Genomic DNA, 16,206 nt, shown 5'->3' with positions numbered 1-16,206 from the left:
GGAAAGCATATTATTATGGGAAGATATCATAAATGATAGCGACAAATTGTGAATCACGTGACAAAAGTCGTATCACGTGATTCAGAGTGCCCTGTGTTGTGGAGTTTTCTATTTTTGAGCAGACGGGAGGCCCTTACATATTTTATTTTTATGAAAATAGACCAAAGATACAATTCAACAAAACACAATCATTTATGCATACAATAAAAATGACAATATAGATATAATTATCAAATATATGTGAAATTAAGTGGTATTGAACAAGTTTGAAATCTCAACACACCCCTAGTATGACATTGTGTGATAGTTTATCCAAGTTTAAAAGCCATCATGGAGGTAGAGGACTGCAGTGGTATGTCGTCCGAAACTCTTCACCATCCTCCTGCAGATCCTGCAGCAGGCAAGGCGCCATGGGTCCTCACAGCCTTCCCTCAGATAGTCAAGAATGTATTGCAATACCTGCCGGCAAAGTCACTGATCCAGAGTGGCAGGTATGCGATGTTATGTTGCTTTGTTATGTTGCATAAGAAGACTGCGGAACTGTACAAAATAAGGTTAACAAGGAAAAAAAAAAATGTCCCCTCTTTATTTACCTCAATATAAAGAAAGTGCAAGACAAACGATTATTTGAAAGTGGGTCAGTCTGCAAAAACGAAAATAAAGCAGGGCTGTCTATCATCTCCAAGCAGATGTTGGGAGTCAAAATTCTTATGAAAGGAAGGGCAACGGGCTTCTACTAGTTCTAGTCTCCCTTTTTCCTATACCTGGAGCTTACACAATTGTCAACAATGAACAAATGCCACACATGTCATCATATATAATGTTAGCCTGTATTACACAATCTCTCAATGCCAGGTGCTAACTGGTCAGTTGGGCGGGCCGCTAGGAGCGCAATTGAGGCAGCCTGAATTAATGTTATAGCTGGAATGTAACGTTGGGTAACATAAATTCGGGATTTTTCCGATAATGGTTGACTGAAATCAATCTAGCAGAACAATAAACCATCCTTTTTTTCTATAATTCTGTCAGTATCATGTACTATCTTTGCACTAATCATATATATGGTAGATTTTGTCTCTAGTCTTGCTGACACCATAATATTTCAACTTGAAACTACCGTCCGCCGCACGCACAATTACGGTGCTGTCGGACAGGGGGGCACATTAATTCGGGAGAGAAGATTCGTCTTGAATATCTTACCGCTAATCACATTTTATACAGCAGCTATTCGTTCCATCCTTGGCTTGAGGAGAGTGCTATGGATATAGACGTGTCCAAGTAAAAAAAATACACGAAAAAACGGCCGTACCGCACACATCAGGCCAGTTCGGGTACAACCCGTGTGTTGAGTCGGTAGAACTTCACTCAAAGTCGGCCCATCGTCATCATCGGGCAACGTGTAACGTTACATTATTCATGGAAAGTTAGCTGGATGCCGTAGAAATGGTAATACTACTATGTCCATGTGTTCCTTGTTGTGTTAGGAGCAAACTTTGAGGAAAATATCTTCCTCAGTCCACTATCACACGCAGCATTTAGACAAAAAAGTGTTCCTCACAAACCTTTGTCGTCTGCTTGACAACAGGATTCTGGTTAACAATATGGCGGCGGGAAAATACACGTGCCGTAGGTTGTAGCAACAGAGAGGAGTTTTGATGATTGATCACACTTAGAATCCAGTTGCAGGTTAGCAAAAGAGATTGTAATAAGTTGTCTTGTAAATAATTGTGTTGAGCAGGAAGCGGATGTGACATTTTTCTTATAAACCAGCCGACAACCATGTTGTTTAATTCTCCCACGAAGTCCTCAGACTGTTCCAATAAGGGACGGAGAGTTTTTGACCTCGTCGCCTTATAATCCATGCTTATCGAAGCTTTTCAGACAGTGTTCTGAATACGTAAGTCTGGCAGGTTTGCATTTCTAGTGGTATTACTTATGTTGCATCTAGCACATATCCCTAAATACCCCGTTTTCGAAAAATCCCGAATTTAAGTACCCCGCGAATTTAGGTTACCCAACGTTAAGACCTATGTTGGAAGTTGTTGGAGAATGATATTGATGGTATTCAACACCATTGTCTTTTCTTCTGTTCGCAGGGTGTGTAAGCTGTGGTACCAGGAAGCCTGCCGTGTGTTGCAGACCAGACAGGATATGACATGGACAATGACAGAAGATGACATGCCAATAAAGGATGAGCTGACAGAATGCTTTGAGGTAACTACGTATGTAACTATTATAGCATTATAAATCCCCTTGCTGTATTAAGAAAGTAGCAGTGCAGGTGGATTGCCTCCGTCACACCCGGCCCCTTGCAAACCAATTAAGATCCTGATCCAACACTGAAACATTGTCCCAGTTTAACAGTCTGTAACACGTGAATGATTTTGTAAATGATTTTGTAAATGACTGTGTATTGGCAGGACTACTCCAGTGTTCCCAGACTGGCTATCCTGTTCTGTGAGAGTTCCCTGTACGAAAAGACGTGGGACTCTGAAGACAAACCCAGCAGCACCAGGAACAAGAGGAAGAAGAAGAAAGAGAGCAACATGATCCAGAACATTCAGGAGGCCCTGCCTGATGGGTGCAGTGTTGTGGGTGTGACAGTGCCAGGAGTGATCTGTAAGGACTACTTTATGCATATTAAATCGAGCAGCTGGCCTGCATGCCCCTTTAACGTAGAGCGTAATCGGCCATTTTAATTTTACGTAGAGCGTTGCAGACCGCTCCATGATTTAGCGTAGAGCGTAGGGGGGGGGCTTTCTGAATTTAGCGTAGAGCGTAGGGAGGCTTTCTGAATTTAGCGTATTACGTAGCCGGCCCTCCGAATTTAGCGTAGAGCGTTGTCAGGACCCCCCCCCATGCAGGCCCTCATTAAAGACTACTATTCTGTTGAGGAAGGAGTAAGATACTGAGACAGACATGACAATACCCGACAAGGTACAGTATCTGTTGTAGTCCAATGTGTTCTACTGCTGTAGTGCTCTGGCCACTCTGCAGCTGCAATCAGTCTCTCTTCAACCCTCTCCACTTTGTCCTGCTCTTTGCTCTCTCTCTCTTCCTCACCTACATGATTGTGCATGTGTATGATTACTATGTACAGGTGGGAGGTTTTCAAAGCCCTCCTGAGATTTTTAAAAGTGATTAGAAGACTGAGAAAATGGACAAAATGATTTGTTACCTTATGACATTAGTAACACAGATATTTTCCTCCCTTTGACACTAAAATAGCCTTACTCTCTGATTAACATGCTGTTGATGTATTGTAGTCCCATGGCCATGACATCATAATCTTTACAACCTTAACCTTCCCTCCCTCACAGGTTGTTCTACAGACCTGTCAGTCATCACAGAGGTGGAGGATAACCCGGCCATGTCTGCTCTCTTCCTGCCCCACATGGACGATGTCAAAGTTGGGCCCTTCTACGTCTCCAACGAGGAATGTATCCATGGGCAGTTCAATGAGGATGGGGAGAAGGTTCTGGGGGCAAAAGGTCAGCTACAGATTTTTCTGTTGCAGAGGAGGAAGGAAAGAAAGCACCTGAAATCATTGCTTTTCCTGAATCTAATTGCTATTTTGAAATACTAAATCATATGGACTGAATTCTGACAAATTCAAAAAAGTGAGCCACCACCCAATGAAAACCAAGGTTAGCTAGGCACAAGTATCCCAATTATTGAATAGGAACTAGACTGAAAACCTGCAGTTTTCTTTATCTCCAATCAGATCCTAAGGTGGCAGGAGGCAGTATCTGTTGGGCAAACAGTATTAATTGGCCCCTGTAGGATTATGTTTGGCCAATGGATACTGTCCCTTGTCACCATAGGATCTGCTTTGAGATGACAGTTTTCTGGCTATGCCTGGGGTAATTACAAAACGTTTTATTGATTTTCCCTACTAGCATTTAGCTCTGTGCTTTTACTGTAGCAAGATGTATATGTATGTAGTCAGTGCCCCAATACAAGTCAATGTTTCCTGTTGCAGGTCTGCTGCCAGACCCCCACCTGAAGGCAGTTCTCCTGCTGTCCTGTGGTCTGGGCTCTCCTGCCCTGCATGTGGTCTGTATGGAGCTGCTGAATGAATACAAGGGAGACATCATCATAGCCGGGGCGTATCCTGAGGAGGTCATCGCTCCACCCGACCTCACTTTGTAAGGACATAATGAATGGTTTATTCAATATTTACACGAAGAAAACAACAGCCCCACAGGCCACCGGACTTCCTGAATTGTGCTTAAGATTACGTTAAAAATTCATTACATATCTAAAATCATTCTCTCTAAAATAACATTACATCGTTCAATACATTTACATGATGTTTGCTGCAAGTCTTTACATGTCTTCATTTTATAACATTTTTGTTGAGGTTTTTGATACGTGCATTTTGTGATTCACAATGTACAGTAATTGTGATCAGATGGAATATCCTTGTTTGAGAGTGGTACATGTATAGTAATAGCTGTCCACAGTTGACTATACAGGTACATTGACATGTATCATGTATTTGGGACAATTACATTTTTTTCTCTACATTGTTTACGATAATTCTAACCAAATTGCTGATGTAACAAGTAATACTGAATGTCAATCTAAAAACTACAAGTATCAGAAATGTTTAGATGTTTTTGAAATCAATACTCTTCAGAGCACAGCGGAGGGATGGGCTGGTGGGAATCGCCATCTCCGGGGAGCGCGTGCAGGCAGCCTCCATCCTCCTGGACCACTCCGTGCGCACGCCCGCGGACGTACAGGACGCCATGAAGCGCCTCAAGGCCGCCAACATCCCCCAGGAGAACAGCGTGTGCTTCATGTTCGCCTGCGTGGGGAGGGGGTACTACCACTACGGGAAAGGGAACGTGGAGACAGAGGCATTCCATAAAGAATTTCCCAACACTCCTATAGTTGGCTTCTTTGGGAATGGAGAGGTCGGGTGCGATCGGAATGTTCCCAAGAAAAAGGCCACTCCCGAGAAGAAATGGAACTTCCATGGGGGGAGGGGAGAGGAGGATGAGAAATATCCTGACCTGTTCCATGGGTACACAACAGTACTGTGTCTGGTGTCATTTGGGAGGAGAAAGTAGCTTGGATCAGGGGCCTAAATGTTTGGTCACGAATGTATATTTTGTACAGGTGTAGTTACATTTCCATTAGGCTGTAGTACAAATCCACTGAGAATTTGAATATTTGCTGTTTTACATGAAATGAGCACAGGCACATAAAATTTTAGTCATGACCATATGTAAAATCATGTCTGTTTACCGTGCTTGACAAGAATGTGTCAACTCTTATTTGGAACCTTCGTGGTGCAAACTTAATAATGCTTGTCCATTCCCTCCGTATGGATTACAGAGTAGATTTAAAGGGAGATTATTTATTCAATTATACAGTATCATGGAAAAAGAGAGTACCAAAAGAAAGGAGAATCATGTCCCATCCAAAGTGCAGGTGGTAAAGACTGATTGTGTCTTGCTCCTTGTAAATACATCATTTTATATCATCTTTTTCTTTTTGTCAAATAAGTCTGGCAACATGCTCTTGTAGTAATTGACTCGCTCTAGTCTATGGATTGGCTGTAAACACAAAAGTTTGGGAGATTTCTGTCGCAACATAAGTGTGGTGTCAGCGTTCAACAACATGAATATGCTCCTTGTAAATATATATATCATCTTTTTGTCAAATAAGTCTGCGACATGCGCTTTTCGCTTGTTCTCATTTAAATGTACACATTTTGTAATCTCCGTTACCGTTAGAAGTAAGACGTTCCTGACATTAAGATATGCCTCATATAAGGTACGCAACTGCCGTTTTTAAAAGCTAGAAAAGTTTTAAGTCGTCATAAAAGCTGCAGTTTGACATCTTACTTGTGGCATATCCTAATGTCAGGAACGTCTTATTTCAATCGGTAACAGAGATTACAAAATATGTAAATTTAAATGAGAAGGAGCGTTTTAGGATATAGTGAATAGAAAATTGGGCGATTTCTGTTGCAACATTGAGTGTGGTGTCTGCATTGACTCATACAGAAGAAACGTGTGGTACATGAAGAAATTTACATGTACATGTATATTGAAATCAGTACAAATCCACAACTAGTCACATTTTTGTATCTTTATTTTAACCACAATTACAGGTCCCAAAAGTACAAATTAAACAGCTACAAAGAAGAAATCTCTGTACATACTATTATCATAATAGATAACATAGTGAATAGAAATAGAGGTGGATTGTTCACAAGCTTGTACATGTATATTTGCTACAAACAAGACAATAGACATCAAGTTTGAGGCACTGATATGAGGAGACAAAATTAAAAATTCTTGCTATAACAGGAGTATATTATTTGCACACATTACTCATCTAGAGATTATTCTATAATAATTGCTTATTGTCATTTTGATAGCTGTCTTTTGTCTTGTAATTGCACTGAGATGTTCCTTAGCAGCTTTCTTAGTACATGTATAAGGCCTCAAACTAAACCATACAAATCAATGCTGTTCTGAACCAACTTGCTCATGGTTGTAGTTAGTATTTCGATTAATTCTTCCTTTTATTTACTGTTCCAGGTTACATGTATATGATTGATCTTGAAAAAAAAAAGTTGTAGAGTTACTTTCAATTGATAAGAAACAGCATTGCGTTTACCCCGTTAAGTTGAGATAACATAATCAACAATTAATATTACCTCAAGGCTGGAGAGAAAATGTGGGGCAAATTCTTTTCGATTTGAAAATCCAAGCAGTAGCAAGGAAGACAAATTGCCACTTCCCTACCCACGTTTTAAAATACTGTTTGTTTTCACATCAATCAAATGTTCTTGACCCCAATCCATCTTGAAAGTTTGTCTCACCACCTCCATAAAATAGAACAAAATAACCCCAACATTCACTGATGTGGAAAAATATTACATACATTTTTTCCTTGCAGCAGACACAACCTTGTGCTAGGGAGCCTAGGGTTATTCTATTTTAAAAGTCTGGATGCAGTAACTTTTTTTTCTAATAGTCCGTTTGAAGTAGGATATATAAAAACAATTGACCTTTTTAAATAATTCCAGGGTAAGCATTCCTTGACATTTCCCACTTTTTTCATGTTCCTACATAGCTAGAGGCACTGAAGCATTTTGGTCCAGTTTTACAATGTATTTACTATGGTCTCAAATACAGCAGTTTCTGGTGCATCTACCTTTATAGGCCTGTTGTGGTGTTAAAATATTGATTACTATTTCTTAAAACAAGACACCTAATATATAATGTCATAACAGCACTGTTTATGAAATTTAGGGTACCTGTAGTTAAAAAGTTTCTAGATTCTGATTTGCCTTTTGTTACAACCGTCTTCTGATGCAAGATTTGAATTGCCTAAAAAGGTAGTGGCAGGGGATAGAGGAATAAAAATCAACATGGCACGCAGAAGCTTTAGGAAAAAGGCCGCTGAGGAAACCTACAATTTCATAGTCTGTGTCCTGGGCTGTTATTGCCCCTCCATGCAGATGTTTGGCCGGCCACTATAGCGCAATTTAATCAGGCTAGCCATTTCATTGTCACTCTTACACTGTAGTCTTGCCCTACTGAGGACTCAACAATGCAACCACAGTTGTTATTGGGATCACAGGAAGTCAAGAAGATAGCTAGTAACCCTACCTTTCTTTGCGATACTACATGTAGGAATGTCAAAAATGTACATAACATGCTTGTACTATCAGACAAAAATGATCAGTCAAACTTGCATAGTTTGATAAGGCAGTAGTATATGATACAAAAAAATCTCTTGTTTTGCTACTATTTATCATCCCTCATGCTGTATTCATAATTATGACAATTCTACAATTTGTATAAAAAGATATGAAGTTAATTTGCTAGGCTTACATCATTTCAATAAAGTGAATTTTAATTTTACAATTATATCACAGAATAATAAAGTATACAAAAAGTGAAGTTACTCATACATATCTTTTAGTTAAATGTTAAAAAACACAATCTATGGCAAACACTGTTTAATATGTACAGTACATTATATAAGGTGGCATCTATAGAAGATTATGATATCCGCTACTTATATATAAAGAAACAGCAGCATTTTTGTATATATATCTTTTTCAATGCCAAGGCACCCGAAGGCGGGGCATTTTTCATTTCTTGGACACAGACCTCTCCATTACATCAAGTGACATTTGGTTTTCAAAAACAAACAGTAAACACTACCATTAAGGCTTTCTAGTACTACTATAATTGCTAATTCAAAATAAGGAACAAAGTTGGACATAAATTGCTTGAGTACACCTTTAAACAAACTTCAAAACAAAAGAACTACCACCAATACATACAATTCTCTATATGTGACAGTATTCTTTGAAATGTATGTACATGTACATTAGAAGTGCATATCAAAGAATATAAGTATGTGCTATAATTGCAATAATACGCAGGATGTTTAAAAAAAACAGCAGTAAACCAATTTACGAGATTGTCTTGTATGTAGTAGATGATTACTATGGAGCTTTTATGCTATCAGTGGCAAATGTTTAAGTTACAAACATCTTTCTTTTCCAGAGCCAAATGTTGGATTGTCTATTGCTATTTTTCTTGGACAAGCCAGAAATTCAGAAGCCTTTGAAAATGATTCGCCGAAACAGCACCCCAGTAGATTTGACACCATCTCCTGACAGTAACATTTCAGTCATGTCAAGTTTACTTTATATCCTTATTTAATACAAGGCAAGAATAAAATGATACATTTAATGACTTTTCTTGACTACATAATACCTGTTTGAGAGTGAGCTGCCGAAAGTACACAGAATGAGATGCAACTGCATGACAGTGTTGTCAAGGTGGATGAAGCTGCCAAAATGCATAGGGGAACAAATATTGTTCCCACTATCTGTCATGGCCATCCCTCCAGCCAAGTGGCACTGCCCAACTCGCTGTCAAGTCCAATCCACTCCCAGACCAGTCCATTTGAAGCAGGGGGAAAGAGAGCAGAGCAAGAAGCTGTAGAAGCTATGGATGCTGAGGGGACTAGGAGTAGAAGGTAAGGACACTCTGTTGGTTCCCCCTCATCATGAGGACAGGTGGAAGATCCTTGGACAGTATCTCCAGCCAGGCCATGTACATCACTGTGGACACCACCCCTCTCCTGGGCATGGGTAATGTGCTGTAAACAACAACAAGGCAACATCATTATTAATTCATAATCATCAATGTGTAACTATTAATTATAACATCATCAGCTATTAACAGAGCACAAGTCATGTAATATACTGACAGATGGATGAAGCTATGTACCAAGCGTTAAACATTTTCAACCCAAGTTTGAGGAGAGCCACACTTCAAGCATGTTAAAGAACCCACCACGCTTATCGAAAAGAGAACAGGGGTCTTTTCCAGTGTGAGTGGATCAAACCTTACAGTCTGGTCTTACGAACTAGGTTGTACTTACAGTACAAAACCAGTGTGTTAAGCCAGTTTACAGGTCATGCGAAACTGACAAACAACGTACTTAACATTCCCTCCCCTGTGAGTTATTAATTCATCAAATTGAATGATATGTAAATTACTAGACAGATGATTGCAGTAATGCTGAACATATACTGGATTGGTAAGTAATAAAACTACTTACATGACAATGAGGGAGGCATCCTTGGAATGTTCCTGTAGCAGCTCGCGAAGACGCAGATGTCTGTTCACCTGAAACAACACATGCAGAATTCAAAAATTTTAATGACGAACAATTTGGTCCAAAGAGGCTTCTTTTCATCATTGACAATCTAGGAATCTAGAATTATTCTTTGACTTTAATACCAACAAATTTTTATTCTGCCTGAAGGCCATTGTCCTGTTGTTTGTTTAGATGACTGGTTTTTAGGATGAAGCCCCCAGTTACTTATAATGTACACATAGCCAAACATGGTTCCTGACCACCAGCCAACCAAGATTTGAGTCCCCAAAACCCTGACTTACATGTACTCCCAACCACCAGCCAAACCATTCCAGAACTCCTGCCCACAGTCAAATGTTTGGAAAATTTAAAAACATTCGGCTGGTGCAGCCAAATACCAGTCAACTGCACCAAACACCAGCCAACCTAGCTCCTGAACCATGCACTCCCAACCATGGTTGGGGGAAGGTTGGGAGGCCGTGTTCGGCTATGTGTAACCGGGGCTTGACCATGGAATGACTTACCCTGTCTCTGACAGTCTCATATTCATCATCAGAGATCTTCTCTGGGTACTGTTCACGCAGCCGGCGCCCCTCCTCCGACTCAAACTGGTGTTCCTTCAGTCTCCACGGGTCAATCAGGTTGTCAAACTCACTCTTACTGTAAACCCAAAGAGAAAAGATCTTTACTTCATTACATGTAACTACAAAATGTGAAGGGTAGGCTACACAAACCTACATGTTTATCTTGTGAATAATGTTTGTGTGCACTGGTTTTGGAACTAAACAAAAGATTTCATGATACTATTCAACAGTGAAGGATATAGAACCATACCAACACCTCAGAAATCTCAAATCAAAAAGGTCACTGTGAGTGTGAGCACTTTCTAAAATCCCAAAATGGCAGAATGTTGCTGAAAAACGAGCCTGTTTTTAAGGACATATCTCACCTGGTTTCCCTGGGTTTGTAGTTCATGTCTCCCAACACATACACATCATGGACATCAATACGAAACTTGGACAGTAAGGCAGCCATCCTGTCAAGACCAGAAATAAGTGCAATGAACAAGGGATAACATTTTGTACTTTTCAAATGTTGTTTATTGTAATCAATAATATCTTCAACATATTTTCCATATTTTGCAAAATCCAGAAGAAGTACTGTAAAAGCCTTTAAGTTTGCGGTGATTCAATTTTGGGGTAAGGAGAAAATGACTGTTTGTGGAGGCCTTAATTAAGTTTGTGATAGTGCTAGTCACACACTGTGGAGCATTGGAAACAAAAATCTTCGCTGTGGTTTTAAGTTTGCTGCGTCACAACGAAAAATTGTGAACATAATTATACCACTGTGAAAATTTTAAGAGTACTCTTTAAATTCTGTCGTATCAACTTACATTCTTCTGTCGTGATCAATTCGAGACTTCTTGCCTCCAGTGAAGACCCGCAGTTTGCAGTGTTTCCACTGGGACTTGAGGGAGAGCAGGTGGGGCACAAGCAGTGTCAGGCCTGGGGGGAGAAAAGAAATACATGCAGCTCTTACCATTGTGATCTGTCTGTACATATATAAGTTGGCACTCTTGCAAGAATTTCAACTTACTAATATGATGAATACATTGTACTTTCTCTTGCACAAAAACCACCAGAAAAACTAGACGCCACTGGTTTCATTGTTAAATCTGTCATTTTCAGCTGACAAAATAATCACATTTTCATCAACTTCATGTCATGATTGGTTTAGATATTTTGGATGGACGGGGTGAACTTTTCTTCCGTCTCAACAAGCAACTTTCTACTCTGGAACAGAGGGATCCTGAAATCTAGCATGAAAAGTACCCATCAATCAATGAAAATAGATGTGCAAAAGTTAGGTACCGGTATGACAGATTGTTTGGTGTAATATAACCAGCTGCTTCCATGCTGCATGCCTGTGAAGCTTGTGTGTTATGCCGAAGGGCGGTAACACCGGCCATATAGATACTGATACAGAATAGTAGCCATCAAGTATTCACCTCCATCATCAAACAGCCACCACACATCGATGGTGCCTTTCTTCTGCTTGTTCTGGAAGATGTTGGCTGTCTTGAACTTGCTCATGTCGACGTCCTTCAGGATGTTGCCCTCGTCGCCCCTGTGGATGCAGAGGTGATGGTCATTCTCCTCACCCCCCTCGTCCCCGCTGTCCTGCCCAATGTTCTCCACGCTCGCGGCCAGCGGGGTCGTCTCGATCTCGTTCTCCGGGATCTCCGCGGGCGTCCGGTGGGGCAGGGTGGGCGAGTCTCGAGGAGAGGATTCGGCAGATGACCCAGTGGAGGCTGCCTTGCTGTCCTCCTGCGGCATGTCTGCAATAAGGAGTAGAATAAATTGGGTGATTTTGCAAATTTTAACTTAAGTTACAGATCTGAACAGATAGCAAGTCCCTCCATGGAAAAACACATGGGTATGGGACAGGGCTGTCTCCAAAGTATGAATTTTTTTCCGCCCCATTCATTGTTTGGAAGCCCATTTTGTAGCTTTTAACAAGCCATGCTAGCAGACCACACACGTTTTTTTTTTACACCATTCCACTAAATGATTATTCACTATTGACTATGCATTTCAGGCAAATGGAGAACGAAGGATATCTGACAACAAAATCAGCCATCCAAGTTGATCCAACACCTGGTAATTACAGAAACACACAAGATATAACAGCTTGCATGAACATAGACCACATAGACAAGCTTCAAAAGAGGAATGTTGTCTCACAAGTAACACTATAAAGAAGACAACACTGTTAGGCAAGACAGTAAACACAAAACTACACTGTGACAACTCAACACAACACAGCACAACACAACATCCAGCTACATGTAAACAACAACAACAGAGTGTGTCACCTTGTGTGGAGTTAGCGGGGCTGGAGCAAGTGTCAATGATAACCACAGCAGAGCCATTGCAGACAGGGGAGGGCAGTGGAGGTTCTGACACACACACACACCAGAGCAGAGTGTGAGGGGGGAGACAGAGCACAAGAAACACACACTGGGTAACTACATGTACACGTAGTTAACCACCTTGTTGGCTGGACTCTTTCAAATAAACATCTTTATATGAATCCGAAGACTGCTGTCAAACCTGTCCAAGAAGACCACTCAAGGGGCCGATATAATATCTGGTCTATGTGGACAGGTGATCAATATAGACAGGATTTATAATGCTTTTGTCAATGATAAAAATTACCTAATAAAATTGTTCACATCGGCCAGTGGTCCTTATGTAGAGGTGGTCACTTGTACAGGTTTGACAGTACATGTAATTTGAATCTTATTTGATGATGATGCCAACTTAGTGAGAAATTTGTGCCAAGTCATTGAGTGACTACTTCATGTGACTTGCATTTGACATCAAAATTCTATGCAATCAACTTTTGGTAGTGCATATATATAAGGTGATGTGTCAATATATCAGAATCAGAGAAATAATCTCATTAAATTGCACAGTAAATCAATAGTGAAATAAGGATCACAGGTTATTCATCACTGGTGGTTAGAGAAAGATTAGATTGAACATGCTTCAACAGACTGGAATTATTCAGAAAACCAAAAAAGTTGATATCAAACCACAAAGAAACATGAAACAGGTCAAATTTTTTGTACTGTGGAAAGACTGAGATTAGCTACTGTAACAGTAAGGTAAATTTGTAAGTGCCAATGAAGTCAGTGGAAAGAAACAACTGAAAGGAAGTAACATTTCTCAGCTACAAAATAAATAAGATTGCAGAGTCGAACATTAAACCTCTCATCAGAAAAGCTACTAAGCTGTAACTATTACACTAAATTAAAGAAAGGATCTCCTTGTTCAGGAATGCTTCACTGTCTTCATAATATGGATTATGGATTTCTACCAGTGCAGGGACCAAATCATATAAAGTGTTTTCACTCCAATTATCAATAAAGCAGGCAGAAGCTGACTACCATGTTGGTGTTCCTATTTGCATTTCAACGGATCGTAGCTCAGGCATGCACAGGCTATTCACAATCATGTTTTATTGGCAAGTGTCAAGGAATTTTTCAGGTTACTCTTCTTTCGGGTATTAATAGATGTTACTGTGGTTATCTACATCTAAAAGGGTCAGAAGATCTTTGCAATTTTCTAAAAATGCTTGAGCTATGATTCACTGGAATGCAAAAGGGACCCCAACATGGTGGCGGAAACTGCAATGACGCTTTATAGTCTATTGCATGTATCCCACTATCACCTGTAAGCAGGACGCTAGGCGAAGGAGAGCCACTAAAGGCAGCAGAGCCTACAGACATGGGGGAGATCTTGTAGAAGTCTGTTGGGAAAACAGCAAGGGGCAGAGTAGTGCAAAGCCTTGACATGTGCATGATGAAGTTACAAATGTATAACATGCGCGACAAGCTCAAGACAGAGGCAGACATTAGCATCTCCCTTTAATATGTGCACAACATACAATGGATACTAGTAGTAATGTGGCTAAAGCGGCTATCTCACTAGACAGCACGTAATTGTACCAAGTTGCAAAAGGTATTTGCAAAGTGGTGAAAACAGGCGCCAATTTGTTACCTGAAAATGTGACTTTTTTTGTCAAAGATTCAAAAAAATTGCAGTTGGCAAAATGGCGCATATGGACACAAAATGGCACAACGCGGTGCCATCACTGCAGATCACTTTTGATGAATTTCAATAATTGTACTTTTTTTTTTTAATTAGTGGCAACACTGCGATTTCCAACAAAGTTATCTTATATCTGATTTTGAGCCAAACCTGAGAAAGTGAAGCTTAAGGGAAAATTGGCAAAAAGTTGCCGCAATAATTTGGCGCAATTTGGTGCAGTTTAGTGAGATACCTTGTTTATATATTATAAGACAGGTTAGAACGAAATTCATGCAGCACAGGCATGGCAATTCTACATGACAGGTAGACACACATTCAAGCTTTTGTTGGTGTCCCTCATGACCCTTCCCACCATACTGAAGTTTCCCAGTTGCCTAAGCAACCCCTTTAAAAGTCTGCTTTCAACACGGTCAACAATATGCAGAGGCCACTGGATATCAAGTGAATGGTATGTCTGTGCACATAGGGTATTACAGAGTACAAGGACTCATGACAAAATCACAATCATACAGAATCAGACACAACATACTGCAGATCATGTGCATTGTAAAAATGCTTTTGGTGAGCTCGGCATCTTATAATTATAATACATAACGATAGGCCAAATTGAGAGCACTGAAAAAATGGTGAGGTTAAACAATGTCTCACAACCTTCAATGGGAAAACAATGGGTACACACAATACACAAAAAACATCAGTGGCATGTATGTATGCTTTTTCTTGCATAGATCGGATACAAGGGAGGGCTTTTCTATGTGCATTTGATCTAACCTTTGAACTAAACAAATTCAAATGAAAATGCAATTTTTGAATATCTAATATCATGTATCATAATTCCAAATCAATTACTAAAATCAATGATTAAAGAACTCAACAAGCAGAAATAATAACAATGCTTTTTGGATGTGGTCAGTTAGCATGGGTACCATCCTCCGTAGTAACTGCTGGCTCAATTGCTTGCTAACCACAGTTAACCGATGAATGGTACCCAGGCTATTGGTAGGTTGCTGTAATTCCAGAATATAAATGGTAAAGGAAAAATACACCATGAAGCCTCCTGATGTTGAGAACTGTAATGCAAGGTAAAAATCAACGACACAAAAAATCCATCCAACTGTACAGGAGTCACCTTGAGGTGGAAACATTGGCGAGCTCCCTACAAACGCAGCGGCACCGCTCGACCAAAATGAGGTCCGTGAGGTGGCTGTTAAAGCCAGAAGCAGCATGAGATGGGAGGAGAGACAAGCAACTGTTAGTTTTAAATCATAATGACGTATTTGTAGATTAACACCAGTCAGTTTAAATCGAGGAATACAGTTTCCGGATTCGAAGGCAGCTAGAACCTCCCTGACTGAAATCCCTAGTTTTCAACTTTTTTTTCCCTGGATGTACAGGAATCTTTTACATACCATTTCAAAGATTATGTTGTCTTCATTATTAGGTTGTTTTTTTATTGTCATAGTGTATAAACTTATCGATATATTTGAAGTTAAAAATTGCTTAGACCGCAGTGTAGAAAGAGTTTCCCCAGGCTTATGAAGTTTCCCCCCAGACTTGGTGAGTTAGACCGCGGGGCTGACAGACCAGCCTGCATGTAGACTGCATTTCATACAGCACCATGAAAGTGACTGAATTAATTAGAAATCACACCTGGCCAGCCTGTGTAATTAGCACATATATGATAAATTCTATGAAAAGTCTAAGCAAGGGGGATAGGCCGCGGTCCTGAACAGAACCCCACATACTAAAATAAATGTAGAACGGGCTGATAGTTAGGTCCGCAGAACTGAACACAGCTGAGCCACTTTCCAGTAGTTGTGCATTATTTTTTGCTCTACAGAAAACTGAGATTATACTACCTTGGACTGATTTCAGAAAGAGCATATTATCCAGCTATTAAAGTTGAAGACCTACATTGATACATTGTAGGTAAACAAGA

General features: G+C 40.1%; 2 protein-coding genes across 12 annotated transcripts in view; one reads left to right on the top strand and one right to left on the bottom strand.

Annotated features, from left to right (window-relative positions):
- Positions 1-317: 317 nt before the first annotated feature.
- LOC136427849 (F-box only protein 22-like) lies at positions 318-6,323 on the top strand. Its single transcript, XM_066417038.1, has 6 exons — positions 318-491; positions 2,097-2,214; positions 2,421-2,619; positions 3,321-3,491; positions 3,983-4,148; positions 4,643-6,323. The coding sequence occupies exons 1-6, from the start codon at positions 331-333 to the stop codon at positions 5,076-5,078; spliced, it is 1,251 nt and encodes a 416-aa protein (XP_066273135.1). The 5' UTR covers positions 318-330; the 3' UTR covers positions 5,079-6,323.
- A 1,437-nt stretch (positions 6,324-7,760) lies between these two features.
- Positions 7,761-16,206, bottom strand: part of LOC136427847 (solute carrier family 12 member 1-like) — a 35,696-nt gene continuing 27,250 nt past the window's right edge. For 3 of the 11 annotated variants that reach the window (XM_066417027.1, XM_066417031.1, XM_066417028.1), the window contains 9 exons: positions 15,397-15,471; positions 13,888-13,965; positions 12,527-12,610; positions 11,660-11,989; positions 11,045-11,156; positions 10,601-10,687; positions 10,176-10,311; positions 9,613-9,680; positions 7,761-9,147 (listed from right to left, as the gene is read on the bottom strand). In XM_066417027.1, the coding sequence (XP_066273124.1) occupies positions 9,012-9,147; positions 9,613-9,680; positions 10,176-10,311; positions 10,601-10,687; positions 11,045-11,156; positions 11,660-11,989; positions 12,527-12,610; positions 13,888-13,965; positions 15,397-15,471 (1,106 nt within the window). In that variant the 3' untranslated portion in view covers positions 7,761-9,011. The remainder of the gene's footprint in view (positions 9,148-9,612; positions 9,681-10,175; positions 10,312-10,600; positions 10,688-11,044; positions 11,157-11,659; positions 11,990-12,526; positions 12,611-13,887; positions 13,966-15,396; positions 15,472-16,206) is intronic. The other 8 variants (XM_066417029.1, XM_066417033.1, XM_066417036.1 and 5 more) reach the window with 6 other exon arrangements.

This window comes from Branchiostoma lanceolatum, chromosome 2, assembly GCF_035083965.1.
Source record: "Branchiostoma lanceolatum isolate klBraLanc5 chromosome 2, klBraLanc5.hap2, whole genome shotgun sequence".
In the NCBI taxonomy this organism is placed as follows: domain Eukaryota; kingdom Metazoa; phylum Chordata; class Leptocardii; order Amphioxiformes; family Branchiostomatidae; genus Branchiostoma; species Branchiostoma lanceolatum.
This window is presented reverse-complemented; position numbering and strand designations above follow the sequence as displayed.